At 46.2% G+C, this 23,343-nt stretch overlaps 2 protein-coding genes across 2 annotated transcripts in view; both read right to left on the bottom strand.

Moving 5' to 3' along the window:
* Positions 1-10,359: 10,359 nt before the first annotated feature.
* Positions 10,360-12,867, bottom strand: LOC114764890 (C-C chemokine receptor type 8-like). The gene is made up of 3 exons (XM_028954855.1): positions 12,602-12,867; positions 12,387-12,503; positions 10,360-11,917 (listed from the first exon to the last, which is right to left on the bottom strand). Exons 2-3 carry the CDS (start codon positions 12,452-12,454, stop codon positions 10,864-10,866), a joined length of 1,122 nt encoding a protein of 373 aa, XP_028810688.1. The 5' UTR covers positions 12,455-12,503; positions 12,602-12,867; the 3' UTR covers positions 10,360-10,863.
* A 3,333-nt stretch (positions 12,868-16,200) lies between these two features.
* The window catches only part of LOC114764417 (inactive ubiquitin carboxyl-terminal hydrolase 54-like), a 135,729-nt gene continuing 128,586 nt past the window's right edge, over positions 16,201-23,343 (bottom strand). Inside the window, 5 exon segments of the mRNA XM_028954050.1 lie at positions 16,201-18,249; positions 20,502-20,621; positions 20,847-20,965; positions 21,393-22,132; positions 22,450-22,573. Coding sequence (XP_028809883.1) covers positions 18,157-18,249; positions 20,502-20,621; positions 20,847-20,965; positions 21,393-22,132; positions 22,450-22,573 — 1,196 coding nt within the window. The 3' untranslated portion in view covers positions 16,201-18,156.

Raw genomic sequence — 23,343 nt, 5'->3', positions numbered from 1 at the left:
CGTCTTTCTTTGTGTGACTACAGGCAGTTAGAAAGTTGGGCGTTCAGTTCATTGAGCTTCTGTCTGTTTATTCCGCGTTTTGGAAACTGGAATCACCGTCATGGGAATCATGATTTGAAATTCTGAACACAAATAGAAGAGGCGGGGTTTTCAAAACCCGCCAAAAAACAAGGAAGAACCTCTCAGCCCAACAGAGGAATCCCACCGGGCAACAGAGATTGTGTTGACCTTGAAAATGTGGTGGTGGCTATTCAGCAGCAGTAACATGGAATGGCACCAGAGTGAGAAAGAGATGGAAAAGAGGAGCGAGAGAAATGGGAAGGAGGAAGAGGAAGAAGGACCCCTGAGAGCCAGTCTCAGGCGATTTGTTGACCCTCTGGCCGCCTGGTGATAGAACTGACTTGGAAGGTGAAGGCCACTGTCTGGAGACAGTGTGGGGACCTTAGATTTAGCACATGATAAGTCATGGACCTGCAAGAAAAAGGTGGAAATATGAAGTTGATGATGGTGACCTGGATAATTTCTTGTTATTATTTCAGACTGAGATGACATGAAGAGCTGGATACCGTATGGTGATGCCGGTCACGCCCTCGCTCCCTCGTCCTGCATTAATCTGGCTCAGTTGGATGGTTGTGCTACGTTGTTCTCTTTTTGGCCATCATGCCTTTGTTCTTTTCATTTATTAAACACGATCGTTCCTCGTTTGCGCCTCCTCCCTTATGCTTGGCATGACACATAAAAAACCCCCACCATGTTTTCATGTAAGTTTGTGAGATCATTAAAAAACATTTATTAATACATAAAAAAAAGTCCTGACATGAGTCTAATGTAACTGCAAGGGCCAATTTTAGCACCAATTGCTTTTTGAGTGTTCAGTGTTAAGACATTTGGTTTGTGGTTAATTAAAATGATAAAGAATTTATACACGGCTGAAAGAGCTTTCATTAGATACGTACATCTCAATGTCACCCAAAATGTCACTTCCACATCCATATGGCTCGAATATGATGATGGAGACAGTGGTGTCCCCATGCCCAGGCCACAAGTGTCACTGATTTATTTTACCTCATTGTCATCCACATTACATTTACATTTACGGCATTTGTCAGACGCCCTTATCCAGAGCAACTTACAACGTGCTTAAGTTACCATCAATGAAGAGATCAATTCCGGTTCACTAGGACCCCAACTATGAATACATCTATTTTATTCACTCTGTTGTAGATTCTGTACACAAAGTTAGACAACAAGAAAATTACAATTTAATCTAAATCTTCTCTAAAGAGGAAGGTCCTGAGCTGCCGTGTGAAGGTGCTCAGTGACTGAGCTGGAAGTTCATTCCACCACCGAGGGGCCAAGACGGAGAAGAGTCTAGATGAGCGTCTTCCTTTTACCACATCAAATGTCTGTCTTAAATGAGAAGCTGTTGCTGTACAACATATTTACTGTTCAGGTGTCGAGGGCTAGAATATGCGCTCTCTGTAAGATTATGCATTCAGACAGGAAGTGGGCTCCGGATCATGATTGGCAGGGGTCTATCAAGTCCATCCAGACGGAGGGGAGATGCACACTGGAAGAGCTCTGAGCCTTGAAATAAATTCCCTAAAAAAAACCAGGCCAAACGTGCTCTTCAAACACGGCGATGACAGGGTGAGGCAGATGGTGACGCCAAGAGAACTCGGCATAATGAACACAGCGGTAAAATACTCCAGCGACGGGAACAGCTCATGCTGTTAAAGCAAAAGTAGAGTGAAGTGATACACAGCAGCACAGTACACGGTGCACACAATGAAATTTGTCCTCTGCATTTAACCATCACCCTGAGTGAGCAGTGGGCAGCCATGACAGGCGCCCGGGGAGCAGTGTGTGGGGACGGTGCTTTGCTCAGTGGCACCTCAGTGGCACCTTGGCGGATCGGGATTCGAACCGGCAACCTTCTGATTACGGGGCCGCTTCCTTAACCGCTAGGCCACCACTGCCCCTAAAAGCAGGAGACAGTCCCAGTCAACCCGAACCCAGTCCAACAGTGAGATGGTTTGGACTGTTATAAAGCGATTTGCTTGAAAGAGTGCCGTGACAACAAGTCTCACCGTCCTGTTTTCATGCATCGCCAGAGGAACCTGACGTGAAGGTTCAAGGGAAGCGCGTCACCACGACAAGGTGGCATCTACACATCATGGCATCTATAAATACTGCAGCCCGGCATGTGCGGTTTTTACTCTGCAGTCGTCACCGTTCTCTCTCAGTATTACCACAGTTTGGTGACAAACGCGCAAATCGTTCATTAGAAGTGGATGCAACATTTCCTCAGGTATCGCATTTTATTACGTCTTACAGTGTACCATTTCTGTCCTTGTTTGTTCCGTCCAGTACCTGCAGAAAAGTTGAGGTTCTGCCTGTGCTGAAAACAAAGCCTTTTATTGATTTCCCGCTTTCCTCCAGCTCCAGCAAAGCCCCCCAAAACATAGAATAATCCAAAGCATGCTGGCCATGTCCATTGTGGACACATTTACAGCTGTATTGACCTCTCACAGTTCAAAATGGGCTTTGTCCGAGCTCCTCCAAAGTGAGGCGGTTCTATTGGTCAATATTCATGAGGCTCAGAGCACGAACGGTTACCCAGAACTGGCCGAAGAACGCAATTCAGAGGAATCGGCATCAAGAACTTCCACTGCACAGCAGTCACCATGGAGATGTGGTGGACAATAATGAACCGTATGACACTACTTATCATGCTCAATAGAACATGTTTGCACTTAAGCCTTTTGAAAGGAGGAAACATCACACACCTCCTGTTCAATACGCGGCTCAATAAGGCTCCCGGTGAGAGATGTTCCATCTGGCGCCTGCCTGAAGTGTTCTGGGGGGCACTGAATCCAGAAAGCAGGGTTAAAGGTCGCTGGCCTGGCCCTGCTATGATTAGGATCCACCTCTGATGGGTCTGTGATTGCGCTGAACATCAGAGCTTGTTAAGGAGACGCTGAGAACAGTGCGGTGGGACAATATGGAGTGGATCCTTAAAAACACCAGAAGCAACAGTAATTCCAGGTGCGTCCACCATTCCAAACCAGTAATTCCTAAACGTCGGAGCCACGTCGCTCCCCTGCTATTTTCAGACCATCGATGCTGCACACCTGCATATTGTTCTCCACACTTCTAAAGAGCTCCTGCCACCACATGACAACATGGAGGAGGTAATTGCAAGACAACAGAACAGACACAGACAATAGAACTAAATGAGAAACATTCACTAAAAGAACAAAGGACGTTTCGTCTCACCGGCATTAAAAAAACGCTAAAATTTACATTAAAAAAGTAGCTCAGTTAGCACCAAGCTAATGTGGTGTTTTCTATACGCGGGAAATGGTGGCATCTTAACATCATATCAGCCAAGCTAAATCAAGCAAAAGGTTTTAGATGGATGGAAGCAATCCCAACATTGGAAAGATATCATGATATCATGGATGAAGACAATGACCAGGAGGTCACAAAGGTTTTAAATGAAATGAAGCAAAATCTCTGAGAGAGCATACATCCATGCATCCAACCAAATCATTCTTCTGGCATCAACTTGTCCACCTGTCCCTTTCAATGCATGAAAGCAATATTTGTCCACTCTATAAAATCTTTTAAGTTTCGTCCCCCAGTGGCGGCAGAAACGTGTAGACGAGTGGAAGGAGCATCAGCTCGTTCCGATGCAGTCAGACTCGAGGGGAACGTACCCTGGTTCTCATGTGAATATTTCCATGTGAATAATTATAACAGTTTCATATGAATATTTATGAAAGTACAACAGAGTCAGTTTTGCATTGAACTGAGATGTTCTATGGAGGCCTGTAGAACGAATGCATTTTGTTTTCTGTAGATCATGACATAAGCTGGTCTGGTACTGCAGTTATATTTCTGACTGCAGAACGCCCCCCAGTAACAGACGATAAATGAAAATGACAGTAAATCAGAAAAAGATAAAAAACTTGAATGTCATCACTGGAGTTTGGAGCCACTGGGCCAACAATGACTTTTTGAATATCTCTGTTCATTATCCAAAGGACAAAAAGGCGTCTTTATCCGCAAATGTCACTTCCAAGTGAGACACTTTCGGCATTCGCTGCTCAGCTGCCCGGAGCGTGTCCTTCAGCGGTGGGAATAATGGATGGGTTCTACGTGGTGCATCTTCCCAAGAAGGTCACCTGGAAGAGCGCAGATCCAAACGACTCCAATAAATCTTGAATCACTTTTATCTGCCGGTTTTTATCATGTCATGAACCTCGTGCGGCGGTTCTTCAGGGAGGAACCCTGGAAACCCTGTTCTTCTCCGCAGACCACGGACATTCACATTTATGAAGAACGTATGAATGCACAGACATGCCAAATGACCAATGATATCCCGGCACACAGTGAAGACGGCGCCAGAGCTGCCCGTGTAATTTCCGGTTTAGGCCAGAGGTCAAATAAGAAATAATAATTTAATAAGATGCATGACGGGACTCCACCTAGCTGGGAAACTTTGATGGTGTTATTAGAAAGTGAAACGATATCTATTTGGAAAGAATATAGATTCTGATGTTGCTATAAAGAGTAATGTGTTGAAATAAATCATGTTGGAATAAATCTACGTTGTTAAGCGTAAATACACTGAATTACAAGCTTTTCAGATGAATGCACGATTGTAGACATGATAAATCAGGTTTGATGCCGGCCCTTTTTCATGGTGCTCCGTGCATTTGGATCAAATATCCTGTTAATTGTTCATAAATGAAGTCTTGGCATTTGGGGCAAACCGGCCTAATTATTAAAAGCTGCTTTATGAAGCAGGAGTGACCCGCTCTGCCCTGGCAGCTAGGGGGGGCTGCAGTCCTGGGCGCTGCTGACAAAATAAAATCCGAATCGGAATATCTTTATTGTCATTTTAACCAGTGCAACAACAAAACGCTTTCTACAAAGTATATTACAAATATAACACAAAATATGATAAAAATATCAAATTAAAATGAAAGGGTGAGGAAGAAACCTTACTGCACACGAGAACGAGGTGGAAAGATGGATTAAATGTCCACAGGGTAGAAGCTGTTGTTTAGTCGGTTCGTCCTGCTTTTGCCTGATGGTCGTGATCGGGATCGTCCAGAGACGGGACTGATTTCCTGGCCAGTCTTCACAATCCGGACTTCCTCTGCGCTGTTAAATTAGTATGTACTGAGTTATCAGCACAATTGTGTGAACTAAATATTATTCTCCATATTCTGCACATTCTTTAGTAATATTTTCTTTAAATAAAATAAAAAACAATGCAAGATGGAAGGAGTCACAACACGAGGATGGACACAGGACACGAGACCAGGTTGGTTCATTGTAAAACAGGGACACGATCAACCTACAACATTCAGGGTTGGTGCTTTGGGAAAGGGGAGTGTGGACATGGGGAGAGGGAAAAGCAGACTGGGCCAGGCTGTGACACAGGAACCACACGCAGACAGGGGACCTGAACAGACCAAGGGACCAAGGGAGACAACCAACAAGGAAGCAGAACACTGACAACGGGGAACGTGGAAGGTTACACAGACACCAATGTCCGCTCCACCATGTGGCCACACGGCAGGAATACATTTACATTTACTGCATTTACCAGGCGCCCTTATCCAGAGCGACTTACAATCAGTAGTTACAGGGACAGTCCCCTCCTGGAGACACTCAGGGTTAAGTGTCCTGCTCAGGGACACGATGGTAGTAAGTGGGGTTTGAACCTGGGTCTTCTGGTTCACAGGCGAGTGTGTTACCCACTAGGCTACTACCCCCATGCGGGTTTCTGAACTTGATTCATGGTTTTGGATTTGTTCAATATTAAAAGGCCTAAAGTAAAAAATGAATAAATAAATAATACTGTGACCTAAGAAGTATAATAGAAAAAAATCATATTTATATTTATATTAATAAATGGAACCTCAGAACTCTGAAAGCCTGAAAGCGAGATTTGAAAGCATACATAATTACTGGCGGTAATGCCGATTCCCGAGAAAGTCCTGCGGGTCGAAGGCGGGTTTTAAATGATTTTCCACCCATGAGGACTTCTTGAGCCGGGAAGCGTTCCGTGTGTCTTGTTTACGCTCGTGGCCATCCGGCAGAGTTCGCCTGAGTTCGGCACGCACCCCAGTCCTGCATGTGGAGAGATAAAAATAATAAAACCTGAGCTGAGAGCTCCAGCGCTTTTCAGGGAGCTCTTGTGGAATATTCATCCTTGCTGGTGGTCTCTTTCTGGACCATTGATGGGTCTGCAGAAGACTGAATGGATGGACCTTCCCTCACTTGTTGTTGTAATGATGGTGGTGGAGATGCGGTGACTGGAGGCCATATCTCATGACTCTGGAGGTCTGCATTCCTCCCCTACTCGAAGCGTGCGAAACATCACATAACAACACTTACAATCACATTTTATTGATCCGTAGTGACCATTGCCTCTAAGGAGACGAGCAAATTGCACCACAAATCAATTTCATTGTTGACCCATCTGAGGTTTTCATCATCTGTGGTGGGACTTCACCTTCTCATTTCACCTGAGGCTGCATGCTAACGCACAGACAGAACGCACTGACACTCATATCTGTCATCTGAGCCAATTTTCCTGCATCAGAGCACAACTGGGATATGGACGTTGCCACCACAAGGCATTTCAAGCCTGAAGAGCAATTCTGTCTGAAACCTGACCACATCCAAGATGCAAAGAAAAAAGAAAAGGCCGAGACATGTCCCATACCTTCTCTCAGCAAACAGAACTTCATTTAGGAAAAGATATGGCCGCCCTTGTCATGGAGCTGCGGCAAGATTGCGTCCCACTGTGGACTTTTCTTTTCTGGGATTTAGAGTGATGGGAGGATTATGATTAAAAAAGGGAGATAGGACCCTCCCTACCCCCTCATGTTAATCCCACAATAATCCTGTCCTGGAGCATCTCTGCTACGGCCAAACACACATTAGGACGGGCAAGATGGCTTTCAAACAGATGAAGCCACCTTCATGATCATGAGATTAGCAGCAAACCCAAAGAGAGAGAGAGAGATGTACATCTACTGTGGGGACGGAGGTAGGTGACAGGCCACACCCCAAGCAAGGCCACGTTAATGCTCGATTTCTCAATGCACCAAGTCGATAAAAGGTCTAAAATGTCTTTTGTTCAGATGACCACGTTGACCATGTCATTGTCACATTACCATGGTGTCGTTTCCTCCCTGCTCTTCCATCCAGTTTGCTTGCCATTTCTTTATTATTAACTTTTTTCTGGTGAAGCTTCTGTTTTGTATTCATCATCTCGCATTATATGCCTGCCCCATCAGTAATTATAATGGAGCACCATCCTCCATCAGACCCCCACCAGGCTTCAGCATTCAGCATTAGGCCGACATCACAGCGGACAGACTGGGCTCCGTTGGACACGAGCTTCAGGAGATCAATAAAGTTTCAGTTCAGATGAAACCATGAGCTTCTTGGAAAACAAAACCACGATTCAGGAGTCAGCATTATCTTACGATTTCATTAGCCATGTTCATAGCCTTATTTTTGGTATGCATATTTTTCATAATCATCATTTCATACAGTAAAGAAATGGCTTGTTCTTGCCTGTGTCACATTCGTGGACAGTGATGGCTTAACATCTGAATTCATGATAATTCAGGGCTTGATCAATTAAAAAGAAAACATTTGTGAAGTCTTCTCAGAACTCCATACAAGTTCTGAGATGGTGGGCATTGCATTGGTGGGCCGAGTTCACATAGACCCCCCCAAGCGTCGGTTTCGACCTCTCGCCAGTCAATAACTCAGCCGCTGCTGCTGCGTCCCACCGCAGCCCCCCGGAACAAAACCCACAGGCAGAGGGGAAACAACAAAAAGATCATTCAATAGGCGTACAAAATTAATATATAAGAACACAAGCAAACAATCTCCTCCCATCCACGTTCTACCACAATTTGACTGTGGTTCGCTTATATATTGTGAAAAAAAACGAACTCTAGATGTTAATTATATGCACATGGATGGAGATGTTTCATCGTCTCCCAGTGGCGAACCCCTGGATTTGTGCATGTTGATACACGTTTTATGGGGTCACTGGACAGCAGGGGCATTTGTTTAGTTATGAAGTTCTCTTGTCACTATCAATGTTTTTGGTGGCCGGTCTTAATTTCAGTTTTAGTCAAGTGTTTGCTTCCAGCTGTCATTTTAGTCTTCATTAGTCTTAGTCACGTCCAGACTCATTTTATTCTAGTCAAGTTCCAGTCAAGCATTTTACTCTTATTTTAGTCAGAATAGAATATGACTATTTTAGTCTAGTTTTAGTCAATGAGAACTGATGACATTTTAGCAGTCTCACGCTTTGGGACTTTCACACGCTGACACGCCACACGTGAAAGTGAAGTGATACACAGCAGCACAGTGAGATTTGTCCTCTGCATTTAACCATCACCCTGAGTAAGCAGTGTGGGGGGACAGTGCTCAGTGGTACCTTGGCGGCTCGGGATTCGAACTGGCAACCTTCTGATTATGATTGCATATTGCAAAAGTGAAGCTGTCTCTGCGACCGAATGGGAGATACAGAAACCGCAATATAATATAATAACACGATTAAATGAGAAATAACGAGAAAATAACATCTCGTTTTCATCAACGAAAATGAAGAGCTATTTCAGTCTAATTGTATCTTGTAAACCATATTTACTCTTGTTTTCATTCATCAATAATATTGCACAATATATTACATTATAGTTATCATCACATGAGTAGTATTTACATCTTGTCTTCATCATATCAAAAAGGTTAGTTGACGAAGATCTTTTGTCACAAAGTTCGTAAAAGGACCACGGCAGGTGTCGCACTGGCGAATGCTGTTGCTAGGCAACCCAACTAGTGCCGAGGTGGTGAGATCCCCTGAATTCCACCGCAGTCCGGCCCTTCAGCCGCAAGACCAAAACTCTGGAACCCGTTTTTACCGGCGGCCTCTTCTACAGAACTACCGAGGAAATACGGAAACTGTGACGCCGGCTGGTCGGAAACCACCTTCTGATCGAAGCTAATTAGCTTTAGCTCTGACTAATCAATGTCCTGCCCCGCCATCAGTGGCAGTTGTGACCTAGGTGCTGGTGGCACCACAGCTTCTGCCTTCGCCCGTCACAGATGTGTCCAGTGTGACAACACTTTACCGACTGAAGGTCAACAGGTCATGAATGGGGCGCACACACACACACACACACACACACACACACACACACACACACACACACAACCATTAGTAATCTAGGATAACTGTGAACGGGGAAGACCTTCATCTTCCTCGGGTTCCGTCTCTTAAAATAACCCTGAGTCAGTGTGGAGAGAGACGGAGCAGAATTGGGACGTGAGTCACGTTCGCTCGCGGCAGACTGAGGTGTATAAATAACCGCCGGCTTCTATTTCCCTCCGTCCACCTCCCCTGCGCTCCCCGCCGCGGTTATTTATAGCCGCCGAAGACGTTCTTCATTCAGGCTGCCACACGTGAGCCGGTGGCACATGCACTGGCATCGCTGCCGGAGTCACGAAGTGGCACGCGGACCGGCTCGTCCAATAAAACGAGGCGGGAAAACCGGGGGAGAGGGCACCCTGTGTGTATCGGGTGTAGAAAAAAACAACTTGTACGAGTGGCGTGATGTTCTCCCCAGATACAGTTTGGCGCTTCTTTCTGAATGTTATCTGGAGAAAACATCTGGATCAGTGGTGGCCTAGCGGTTAAGGAAGTGGCCCTGTAATCGGAAGGTTGCCGGTTGCCACTGAGGTCCCCTTGATGAAGGTCCCGTCCCCACACACTGCTCCCCGGGCGCCAGTCATGGCCGCCCACTGCTCACCAAGGGTGATGGTTAAATACAGAGGACACGTTTCACCGCGTCACCGTGTGCTGTGCTTCAGTGTCTCACCATGACAATCACTTCACTTTTCACAAGAGGAAATAAGATTTAATTAGTCTTTAATTAGAGCAGGTCATCTAACGGTCCTGTTTGCTTAATGACTGTTTCAGTAGTATTTTAATTACAGTGACAAATGTGCTCAAAATAATGGCAATGGCATGTACATTAGTGACTTGGGGAATTGTCACAAACGTGTGAGTGTTGTGAGTGTGTCTGTCACAGGATGGACTTCGTCTGCCGAGACCCTGACTAAAAAGAATAAGCAGTTATGGACTGTTAGTGTGTGTGTGTGTGTGTGTGTGTGTATACATCCTAAATACATAAAGTTTTCTGCCAGTAAAATCATACTTTCTGCTATCTATCAGTAAAATAGGGCCCATGGTGTCTCTTCCACCAAGCCAACCATACCCAAGATGTGACAACATGACACGCACACTGGTTTAGAAAACTAGAAGTCATTTATTAACAAGGACATCATAATTGGACAGGATATCTGCGTTAAATTAATGCTGAGAGAGGAGCATGGCCGAACACTCAGTGGGATGAAGAGGAGGAGGCTGTTGGTGCTGCGGTTTCGCTCAGGAAACTCACAACAACACGTACACAAGTCGAGGTGACGGATTTCCATTTGCAAGCATTCTGAGGCTTTGAAAAATTTCGGCTAATTTTCCCTCAAACAATAATGTAAGCGGGCGTGGTCTACGAAATAAAAAACAACACAGACGAAAAATCCCCGGTTGCACAAACGTGTATATGACTCAAAAAAAGGTCTGAGGCTTTGAAAAGTCACGTTCTCAAACTTGGAGGTCTTCTGCAGAACCGGTCTCACAGGTCTAATGACAATAACCAACAATAATGACATTGGACCCCTGACAGTTGGTGTAATTTCCACAGATGTTAACAAGCTTCCTGAAGGCCTCTGCAGGTCCGGATGGAGACGTCCTCAGACAGTAGAGGTCCGCTCGTCCATGCTGGAGCTGACCGAGTACACCGACCCGGACGCTGTGGTCAGCCAGCTCTTGATGAGCCGGCACGGCAGGCAGGGCACCCTGCTGAGCAGGCGGAAGAGGTGGCGCCTGAACTTCTCCCCCACGAAGGCGTAGAGAACCGGGTTCAGGCAGCAGTGGAAGTAGGCCAGGATCTCGGTGATCTGCAGGCCCAGCGCAATGAACTTGCTGACGTTGCATTTGGAGAGAACGTGGCAGATCTCCAGACCCTTTAAGAAATACAGGACGTTGTACGGCGCCCAGCAGAACAGGAACACCACCATCACCAAGATGACCAGGCGCACCGCCTGCCTCTTGGACGAGCGGATGCTATAGAGCCGGCCCAAGATCCTGAAGTAGCAGAATCCCATGATGCACGTGGGAACCAGGAAGCCCAGAACGTTAATTTTGAAGACATCGAAAGCACGCAGATTCGCTTGGTCTTTGTAGACAGTTTTGCAGTAAACCAAACTAACGTTGTCCGTATTGCGGTGAGAAAAGGTTCCCAAGACCATTAACTCTGGAAGCGATATCAGAACTCCTGCTATCCAGACACACAGACTAGCAATCATCCCATATGTCCTGGTGCGGACCCTCATGGCGTAGACGGCATGGACGATGGCCAGGTAGCGGTCAATGCTCATCATGGTTACGAAAAAGATGCCGGAGATGAACGCAATGTAGTAGACGCCCAGGACCATTTTGCACATGCCCTCTCCAAACACCCATTGTGACCGCTCCTGGTGGGCGAGGAAGGGCAAGGTGCAGACCAAAGCCAGGTCGGCCAAGGCCAGGTTGACCAGGCACACGTCGGTCATGTTCCGCACCCGCGCCCCGTTCATGATGACCCAGGGAACCAGGATGTTGCCCAGGAAGCCCAGCACGAAGAACGTCGAGTAGAGAGCTGGCAGGAAGTTGGCACTGTACTGCTCATAAGCACATGGAGCACTGGCACCAATTTTACTATAATCAAGAGTGAAGTCCTCATAGTCTTCAAAATAAGTCATATTCCTAAAATGAAAGCAGAGGAATAGAAAGGTAAAGGAATAAAATGGAGGGTTGAAGTTATCTACGTCATTTCTTGCACCTAAAATGAATGATGAAAATGTGAGAGGAGTCTTCTTCAGTGGCCAGTCCAGGATTTTACCCACTCTTTTGGTTCCTTTCGTACGTTCAGTTGAGGGTCGAGGGAAGTTAACAGCTACCGTTTCTGCACTTAGCTGGCTAGTAATGCGCCGCAAGTTCTGATTTCTCGCACCTAAATGCATCCATGTTCATGGCTGAGGTTTCATGCATCATATTCTGGCTTGATCATGGCCGCTGATCACATTTCCACCTCAGACCCGGCCACCCGGCCGCTTCTCTGGCCAGGATTTAAAAACCAGACACTCTTCATCCAAATGGTTCAAATAATATTTGGTCACCACACGTAAAAAGAGTGGATAATCAGCGAAGGGAGGTGTGGAATGAGCCGTTTTACCCGACATCGATGTGGTTTATGGTGACAACTGTTGTCCATGCAGAGATGTTTTCTGAAATCCCAGCCATTGGGTTGATTTTCACTGAAATCGTTCACGCCGTAAACTGTGAAGAGACCCTAAAAGAAACGGAGACGAGCAGTAAAACTATGATTTAAAGCAGCTATGAAATATTTAAAAGACAGTCGAGATGTTCGGAGGACTTGAAAAAACGTACCTTTCTGCAAGACTTTCAGAAGCTGCAACTTCGGCATGGAGAGTAAAGTGGGGAGGGGGCCGGTGGTTTTATACACGTTTCCTGTCTGAATGCAGATTATGCGTGCAAGGTGTTGACCTAAATGGTTTCTAATTAGCATACGAAACCATAAAGGTTTGACACAGGCGACGCACGGGTGACATAATATGAGTGTCTTTTCTCGCACGGTTCACCTGCAGCCACAACGCTGGGCCGAAATCAGCGAGTCCAGACTGCTGTGTCCAAAGTCTCCATGTCCTGGACTACATGGTGACCCTCCTCAGTGGTTTTGGTCACATGACTCATTTAAAAAAAAAAAAAAAAACGCATGTGACACTGACACAAAAAGCCAAAGTCAACACCAAGGGTGCATATAATTATAATTAATATAATTAAAATGGACGAATTTTTTTTTATATGGCTGCAATTTTGGAGAATTGTACAAAAAAAGGCCACTGATAATATCTGTGATTCATCAAGTATTCCATGTAACACTATGTATACTAAAACATCTCAACCTATAATAAGTTCAATACATTTTAATTATAATTATTCTGTTGTTCATTATTTCGATTTTCTGGATAATTTCGATGCCTAATGTTGAGAAAATTGTGGATGATAATTCCAGTGGATAAAATACATTCAGGAAAACAGTGTGTGGACACTGCGGTGCTCCGGTCACGTGAATTAACGTCCCCGTCACACCAGAGCCAAACCCTGAAAGGTGACAAGTTGAGAACCGGAGGGTCTCGCACATCTTCACTTGCTCAGAAGGCAACAGCACGAAACACCGAAGAAGAGGAAGTTTCAACAAACCCATGTGGTCACAGCGCTGCCAAAACCACGGTGCAAACGCGCCTTTCCAACCCCCAACCCCGGCATGCCATCACAATCCGCCCCAAAACTGTGCAGTTATTAATAAAGAGGCATCTGATCGCTCTCATCTAATTACTGATAAACCGAAGCTGACCGTGTGCAAGAAATCTTCGTTCCCGGCTTATATTATAGTTGTGAAATTTCCCGGCCCTGCCGTTTTACGCTCGTTTCCACGCCATATTAATTTGTAAATGCTCAGGAAATCCTGTAGATGCTGTTAAGCCTGGTGCAGAAGGCCTCTTCACGTGAAGACGTGTGTGGTTTGGTAGGGTTTCTTTTGAAGAGCAAGTAGCAGGCGAGCAGCGGGGTGCTGCTTCAATTTACGACAGGAAAACGCTGCAGACAAACTGCGACAACGAAACATGAACTGAGCGGCGGCCAAACGCCGAAATGCCCTTCAAAAAAGGAACCCGAACGGTGGGTTTAGAACATAGAACGCGGAACACGGGCGAGTCAGCAGGTCCAATCCCAGCAGCCGGAGTGTAAAAATGCGCCTGAAGCTACAGAAGGAGCAGAGCATGAAATAGGTTTTATTGCGCCTGGCATTAAAATGGGGGTCAGAGGTCACAGAAAGAACCTGCCTTCTTCGAAGGAGTTAATTGCACTTACTTGAAATTCCGGTCCAGCGTAACCTTGTTTTTTTTTTTTCCTTGTTTTAACATTTTTACCTGTTAAATTGTGGGTAACACACTCGCCTCTAAACCAGAACCCTGAGCAGGACACTTAACCCTGAGTGTCTCCAGGGGGGGACTGTCCCTGTAACTACTGACTGTAAGTCGCTCTGGACAAGGCCGTCTGGTAAACGCTGTAAATATATAAAAGTCTTCATGCGCGTGTTGTAAGTAATTGGACTAAAATGAAAACAGATGGTTCATTTCTCTCTAATTTCATTTCTTGCACTTAAAATGCATCTCTGTTCATGACACTCAACCGAATGTGACGAGGTAGCATCAGACGACAGCATAAGATGTGAGGAGCAGAGCATGTTGCACGTCAACTAACGCCTGGCATTAGGGTGGTAGTGGCCTAGTGGGTAACACACTCGCCTATGAACCAGAAGACCCAGGTTCAAATCCCACTTACTACCATCGTGTCCCTGAGTGTCTCCAGGGTGATTGTCCCTGTAACTACTGATTGTAAGTCACTCTGGATAAGGGCGTCTGCTAAATGCTGTAAATGTCAAATGCATTAAGATGGGGGGCGGGGTCAGAGGTCACAGAAAGCACCTGCCTTCTTCATGTGAGTCAACTTAACATTCGTAACTGTTGTTCCAATTTACATGGCTGGGCTGCATGGGCATCTAGCAAGTAGCCACGTCTTGTTTCTTATTCACCGAGCAACATGTGAATGAATAAATCATCCCGCCCTTCCAGCGTAAACTTACCGTCCGTTCGGGATTCCCTCCGGCTTCCGGACGCGGGTCTGGAGAGCAGCTTCTCACGGCGGTATTTATCACATGTCGAAAGAAGAAGGAACCAACGGCGAGTTTCTGAGTATTGTGGGATTTTAAAGCACTTCTCACTTCCTGTCCAGCGTGGATCCCAGAAGGAGTGGATTTTTGGACAGATTACATTCGCCCTGGTTCATACATTTACAGCATTTATCAGACGCCCTTATCCAGAGCGACTTAAAGTCAGTGGTTACAGGGACAGTCCCCCCCTGGAGACACTCAGGGTTAAGTGTCCTGCTCAGGGACACAATGGTAGTAAGCGGGGTTTGAACCTGGGACTTCTGGTTCATAGGCGAGTGTGTTACCACTAGGCTACTACCACCCAAGTTTTCGGATTATTTGTTCTTACATTAGAACAAAAAATGTATTTGTAAAAAATGTTTAAAGATTAGTCGGAAACTGAGTGGAAGTGTGAAAACCACAGAGGTGCTACTATGCAAAACCAGCATGCATGTGCAGCTGCGAGCTTGCAACATGAGAGTAGTGTGCATGTCCCACTGTGCATGTTTTATACTGGCGCCTGGCGAGTTGGAGTAAAGTCTGCGGCGAGAGTTGACCAGTATTCACGCGTTACGTCTCCTACGTCTCCAGTCTGCAGGTAAAACCATGACATTTCTCTCAAACCTGAGAAACGACAGGGAGACCACACCCCCTTTCAGAACATGGAATTATGCAATATATAGACGGCCATGTTCTGGTCCTCATACAATATCATTTACCTAATTCATCAATGAATTTAAGCATGTGTGTGTGTGTGTGTGTGTGGAGTGTGTGTGTGGAGTGTGAAAGAGGACACATGGTGACACCTAGTGGTGAACAACTGTTACACGCTGATGGGTGAAGGTGTGAAATGCTCTCATTTACGTAGGACGAGCTTTTTAGTGACATTGACAGGACAAATGTGACTAACGTACATAATTACGATGCATGATTGACGTGTGTCTGTGTGCGTATGAGAACGCGATCATTCCCAGCAGAACGATGTGGTGAAGGTCGCTCGGGGCCACGCCGCTGTCTGCCGGCATCGTGGCTTTCCTCAAACCACATCAGAACCCTTCATCAGATAGACTGTCCTTGATAAGGCTAGTAAAATACCGCCAGCATCCGCTTTAGTTCACCAACATGTGCTGAACAATATGAGAAGGCGCGTCTGCAAAGTACGCTCGCTTTGAAGTCAGATCACAGCTTTGTGACGTGCTGGCCTGAGATCTGGTGCAAGTGAACATGCAAAAAAAAAACGAGGAATGCAATAAAGCAGCTTCTGCAGCGCCCCTGCTGGAGTGCATCGGTAATAACTTTATTGCAAAAATACAAGTCGTCCTCGTTTTCCCGCTCCCACCCCCCAGAACCGGCCTTTCTCTCCTCCCCATTCACTCCGCTCACATACACCAACACGTCCGGCCACGCCCTTCTGTGTAGAAGCAAGAGGCGTGGCCATAATCTCATGGTTTGCTGGTAGTTTGGGGTGGAGTTTTGTTGCATAGCCTCAGTTGCTACATTCTCCAGAATAATAATTCAAAACAATAATCATCATTATTCATCTCTCTGTCTCTCCCCTTAGACAATATTAGTGACATTCTTTGGTTAGAAGAAATTAATCTTGCATTAAAGGTTAAATCAACACACATTAAGTCATGAGAGTCTCCAAGTTAAAATATATTAGACTATGACAGTGTGTCATTTAACTGCTGTCAGATTAAAAGACCAATCGGCTTTTGTAAGAATGTCTTCTGTCTGAAAAAGTTCTATAAACTTTCCCTACTGCATCCTCACCGGTCACTCAATGCTCAGCGTTGCTGCAGAAAAAGAATAAGTTAGAACTTGGCATGTCTCCCTTTATAAACGGGAGAGCTGTCACATAGCCGTTTGTCCCCAGTGCTACACTTCTGAAGTGTACTATACTTGTCTTAATGCAGATAAAAATTATTACCACTTTAAATAATGAACATTCCATAACGTCATAACAGTTTTCTCCATTCCTCTGTAATATTTTTGTGGCCCGTCATTTTGTGTTTCTTCTTTACGTGAAGTAATATAATATGGTTTCCTGGACCGTATAAGCAGCCTGGCCTGTGACAGCAGGAGTCACAGGGAATGCCCGTGTAGGAGAAAGAGGAATAAATCCCGCTGTCATTCGTCTTTTCCAGCAGAGGGCACACACGCGGCACAGAGATGAGGTAACAAAATCCTCTTCTACGACGTAAAAGTCCTTCGACGACAAATTAGTGCAAAAAATGGGTACACTGTAGGCTCCGCCCCCTACAACTAAAACAATTCTGCATTGAAAGAGGAAAAAAAAAGAAATGTTACGATGGCGGTTGTTGATAATCCAACAGCGGTAGAAGGGATGGATCTACACCTAAAGCTCGCTTTATACTTTAGGGGACAAATGTTGTGCCTCCTTTTGTGATCATGGCTCCGGCTGGTATAAAGACAATTTAAAATTATTTTTAAAAATAGGTATTTTTATAAGTGCTTCTGTACTACATTTCTAACAAGTTTATTCACCATCGTGCCTCTGGTTACCTATTTTAACAAATGCACCGAATCCGGCCTCCAGTGCAAAAACCTTTCAAATAACCAGGCGCAGAAAAGCATGCGTCACATTTTTGCCGTTCCCCAGTCAACATTTTTCACCCAAAGTATAAATTAAGTCTTCCTGCAGTCATATTAATGCAGATTAACAGATAATTATGCGTCTTACAAAAAATGGAGAGCAATGATGTAACGAGGTTGACTCCTGGCCCCTCCCCTTAACGCACTCATTTGTGGGTGAGTGCTTAGGGGGTGGGGTACAGTTGAAGGCCGTCCCCCCAAAATCGCTGTCTGTACATGCAGTCAGAAAAAAAAAAAAAATACAAATGTACAAACAGAGTCAGCTGCTGTCCGTACCGCTGCCGATGAGGCTGGAGAAGAGAAAGATGCTGCTCTTCGGCCAGAAAGGAGACCAGGACGTGGGACGTGGGACGTGGGAGGAAGAAGAGAGGTGAAGGGAGGGTTGAAAGAAAGCGCAAAGTGCTCCATAAAAGTGTGCAACAAATGCAGTGGTTGCTGGCGAAGCTCATCCTGCCACGCCCAGCCACGCCTTCTCCTCACCCTACATCCAGACCGGCAGTCAGCACGTGTCAGGAGAAGCGTTGGCTGGCCGGAAGATGGAAGGACGGTTGCAAGCATAATCATGCTTTAGGCCAGCAAGCGCAGAGGGCGGGGCTCACTGTGGACCCGCCCCCTTTCCTGGTGTTGTTGCTGACAGCTTGACCCCTGTGAGGCACAGCCAGAAACTCTGACACCCACCAGAGCCCTCCTGTAGGAAGAAATTCAGAACTGTTTAAAAGCAGCACATCGCAAGCTCTGATCATACGAATATGACCTTTTACAGACCGTAAGTCAGCGCTGCATTTCATACTGTTGACCACCACATTCTACTAAACAGTTTTGAAACTTTGAAGGAATCAGAGGCTGTGCACTTGGATGGTTTGATTCATATCTAATCTTTACACTTTTGTCAATATCACTGGTGAATGTTCTGGAAAAGCATTGGTCAAATATGAAGCACCCCAAGGGTCAATATTAGGACCAATACTGCTCGGCTGGTCCCTCCATCTCTGAAGGTAAAAGGAAAACATTCATCTAGACTCTTCTCCGTCTTGGCCCCTCGGTGGTGGAATGAACTTCCCCTCGAGGTCAGAACAGCTCAGTCACTGAGCACCTTCACACGGCAGCTCAAGACGTTCCTCTTTAAAGAATATTTAGATTAAATTGTAATTTTCTTATTGTCGAACTTTGTGTACAGAATCTACAACAGAGTGAATAAAATGTATTCATAGTTGGGGTCCTAGTGAACCGGAATTGATCTCTTCATCCATGGTAACTTGAAAGCATGTTGTAAGTCGCACTGCATACGGGCGTCTGCCAAATGTCGTAAATGTAAATGTAAATGTAAATGTAAATGTAAATGTAAATGTAAATGAAATACGGTTCTCTCGGTATATGCAGATGACGCACAAATGAACATCTCCACCAGATGCGGAGAAGAGTGGATGAACCACAATGTATTCGACTTCACAGTCAATATTGATGGGTTTCCCACCACCATGTACAACCGGCAAAGCCCTGGGAATCACAATAATTTGTCTTTCAAGAATCACATAAGCAACATTTGTAAGACTGCATTCTTTCACCTCTGCAATATTGAAAGCTAAGACATTCACCAGACATGATTTATAATGTCAAGAATGGACTACTGCAACGCTCTACTTATTGGAAGCCGGCATCATCTCACAGTAATGTAAAAAGTCGTTGAGCAGTGGTGGCGGCCATGAAATCAAAAGTTATGGGTTTGAATCCCAAACCGCCAAGGTGCCACTGAGGTTCCCCTGATCACTGGGCTTATGGTTAAATACAGAGAACACGTTTCACTGTGTCACTGTGTGCTGTGCTGCAGTTTTTCACAGTGACAATCAACTTCACTTTCCAAAGTGCTGCTTCAATAATTCAATAATTCTGACTACTGTAGAACGAGAAGATTTCACATCACACTGATTCTGTTCTCACTGCACTGGCTACTGGTAAAAAGACTACACAGTTCTTTTATTAGCATATTAACATAGACTGGTCCCTGATTACCTGAGGGACGTTAGAATATTGCCCTACTGGTAACGAGAATTAACAAGTTCTCAGCAGGTGGATGAGCTTCTGCTACAGAACTGGAAAAGCCTTCCTGCTCCATAACAACTCCATAACTCCATAACAACTCCATAACAACTATATGAACTAGAAATACTATTTATATTACTATGATGCTCATCTCATCTATGCTGTCCTAGATAGTCCACTGGGGCCCTTGTCGCACTCGACATGTAAGCAGGCATCTACCTTAACCACTCAGTCCCAGCCACCCGAGTCTTATCTGTCTCTAGGTCCTGGTTCCTGGCAGTGAGCTGCTGACGAGATGTACCAGTATGAAATGTATCAGAGGGTCACCACAACCACCACCACTGAAGCTTCAGGGATCTTCAAATGGACCAGTAGCATTATAGTGGACACGCAGTGTACACCATGACACCGGACTAAAACCTACTCTTCACTGTCCAGTACCTTCAACCATGGACAGAGGCGCAGTATAGCACTTTTTCCTCCTAAAAATCTCAAATCATTACCAACTCTGCACTGACACCTACTGTCCCCTCTCTGACACCTACTGTCCCCTCTCTCACCCTTTTTTCCTCACTGAGTTTTTCTTTGTAAGCAGAAAGGGTCAAAGTGTGTTGGGTGTCAACTGTTGGGCCTGTCAAAGCCCATAGAGGCAAACTGTATGTGATTTTATAAGAAGTAAATGTTGGACACCATACAACAGCAGAATCATCATCTTCTTCTCTCTTTAGCCCAAGAGTGTCTTATGTGGAAGATATTTTTAAGTTGTTATGTGCTGTTGCTATGACTACATGACCTACCTGTAAGATAAACTACTTGTATAAGTGTATAAAAACTGATTTATCTATAGTGACAACACATAAATAACAAATACTATGTGTGTGAGTGGATCTATAAACTCACAAAGCTGCGGGACAAGGCCAGCCGGCCACGGCGATGGCCAATGACGGTGCCACTCAGACTGCGGGCGAGGTGTCTCAGGTGATCAGGGTCACAGCCAGGGTCGTGCTCGCAATGCACATCCTACACACACACACACACACACACACACACACACGCACAACAAAATTCTTCTGAGATTCAATATTGGTCAACCATGCATTTTTACATGTAGACTCCATTTACATTTCATATAAAAGTTCTAATTTACCTCTAGTTCTTATCTATACAGCACAGAACCTTTGCTGTTAAATGCCACCAATCATCAGAACTCCACAAATCAAATAAATCCGGATCAATCTTTCTTACAGCGTTGTGGTCTGCCGCGGGGCCGAGGCCGCCCCCACCTGGTGGCCCGTAAGCGCATCGCTCGATATCAGCGGTGGGGGTCTGGGAGCGGCCCAGCCCGAACAGCAGCTTACGGGTGGCTGGCAAAAATAATGAGATTATTATGAGAAAACATACCTCCTTTCTGTAGCTTTTATATAACGTATATAATAATATTTCATATTTAAATCATGGTTATGGTGAATAGGAATATACGATTTCACTGAATTCTAAATCTGAAGACAACAGAGAGCCCCATCAGTTAAAAGTCTGGACGCCTCGTTCTACCGTCATGGCGGCTTTGTTCACTATCGTCATCATCGTCAGCCGCTTGATGAGACGCTCAATAACATGAGTGAATTATAAGAATGTGTTCAGCAGAAACACGTCAGGACTGTTGGACACCGTCCCCGTTGGTGGAGAGAAGACGAGAGTGTGAAGTGCTGCCATCACAGCCAAGATTATTAAAACCTGGTTGGTTCCCATGGTTCCTACGTCAGGCAGCATGAGACGTTTGTCCCAACTCACCCTGTCTGGTGGCAGCAGCATGGAGGTTGGGTCCCGCCATCAGGCTGGCCTGGTACAGAGTGTCCAGCTCTGAGATCTCCTGCTCCACAGGATTCCTGTCGTTGGGTGAAGGACGTGGTGTGCTGCTGCTGGCCCTGGAGGTCCACGGCGCCTCCTCCTGGTGAGAAGATGAACAGGGTCCCCAGTCAGCGTAGTGATTCTGGTCCGGCGGCGTGTCATAGGCAGCCACCACGGCGTCAGGGCGGTCCAGACTCCAGGAGGACCAGTAGCGCGTGGTGGTAGGTGGTGGGGACCTCTTGTCTGCACCTTGATCCCCTGCTGTAGGTCGGGTGTGACTGGGCGCGGCAGGAGGAGCCCGGCGGTCCAGGGCAACGTCCGGAGATGGGAGGATGGGGTGTGAGACCCTGCTCTGGGTCTGAAGTTTGCTCTCCTCCTCGGGCAGCTGGAGGCAGGGGAGCGAGATGGTCAGGTGCTTGAGGTCAGGCCTGGTGCCCTCTGGCTCCTCCTCTTTTTCTAGCCCCTCCTGTTCTCTACTGCCCGCCCTGGATGGGAAATTGTGGTTGTGGGACGGGAATATATGCTGTGGGCGGCTCAGCGAACGAGTAGGCGGAGCTTGGCTTGGGGGCAGGTGACATTTCAGGTGACTGGATGGGGGTTGGCCAATGGCAGCATCTTTATTGGCTCTCCAGACCCCATCCGGGGCGTCGGTCAGCAGTACTTGGAACGAGCCAGGCTGTTCACTTGGGGCAAAAAGAGAATTTCCATCACATTAGATCACAGAAATACCGTCACATTTAAAATGCAAATCTGCAGATATACTGAACAGTGCAGTGTGCTCCACGAAAAAACCTGAACCTCTAATCTTACTCCATAAAAAATCAATTCTGTCCTTCACAGAGTCACATTTCACCATAAACTAGAGGACAGACGGAGGACAGCGGGGACACAGACGCACAATTACACAACAACGTTACCCTAATTTGACCTCTCAGGGTCAGCGCATGTGGCGCGCGTTACTGAAATCAGTCCTTTTCGGGGTGGAGCGGGGTGGCGGTACCTGGGGGCTCCCGCGGCCGGGCTGGGCGGAGCTCTCCTCATGCATTTGTGCAGCCTGCGGTCAGCAGCCACTGTCCGGCTATGAGTGTTAGCACTGGACTCATGCATGGAATATCTTAGTTTAGCTACAATGCAAAAAAAGGGAATGAAAAGAGAGAAAGAAGGAAAGAAAGAAGGAAGAAATGGGATGGAAGAAAGAAAAATGAAAGAGTTGAGTTATGATGGTGCCAGCATGCAGACTTTTGGTTAAAGTTTTATTTGAGAAAAGAGACCGTCCCAGCCAGAGAACACGGTCTACGTCTCGTTCAACAGGCAAAGTGAAACACAACCGCGGTGCAGCATTTTGCATATTGAAAATAACCGCCGTCACCGCCGTTAACCGCATGGAGAAGCGCGAGGCTGCCCGGCAAACCAGCACAAGAGAGGAGGCCAGAGGGGTCTCGGCCCGGTGGTCCTGGCTCCTCTCTCGTCCTGAGTTGCTGCGTCCCCAATCCGCATGAGGGGTTAAGTTGCGTTGCCATGGTTTCCTGAACCCCGTTCGGCCGAGCCGGACTTTGTGAAGGTGGAAACGGGCGGCGCTGTATTCAGCCGGCGAGCATCAGATTAAAAGGTCGTGACCCGCCGCTTCAATCTGGGTCACAAGCCACCGTGTAAATGGTGGAAAATCGGCACGTCAGAGCAACCGTGTTTATAGGTGCGGTCGGGGTTCGAGGCCGCAGGAGGATTACAGCGTAATCCCAGAGGACGTGGCTAAACACACACACACACACTCACACACTCACCTACACACACACCATCACACACACACACACACTCACACAACCCACAAAACACACCACAACTCACCACTCACACACCTCACTTACACACAACTCACACATCACACACAGCACAC

The sequence above is a fragment of the Denticeps clupeoides genome, chromosome 15, assembly GCF_900700375.1.
Source record: "Denticeps clupeoides chromosome 15, fDenClu1.1, whole genome shotgun sequence".
In the NCBI taxonomy this organism is placed as follows: domain Eukaryota; kingdom Metazoa; phylum Chordata; class Actinopteri; order Clupeiformes; family Denticipitidae; genus Denticeps; species Denticeps clupeoides.
The sequence above is the reverse complement of the archived record's forward strand: the minus strand, read 5'-3'. Positions and strand labels throughout refer to the sequence as shown.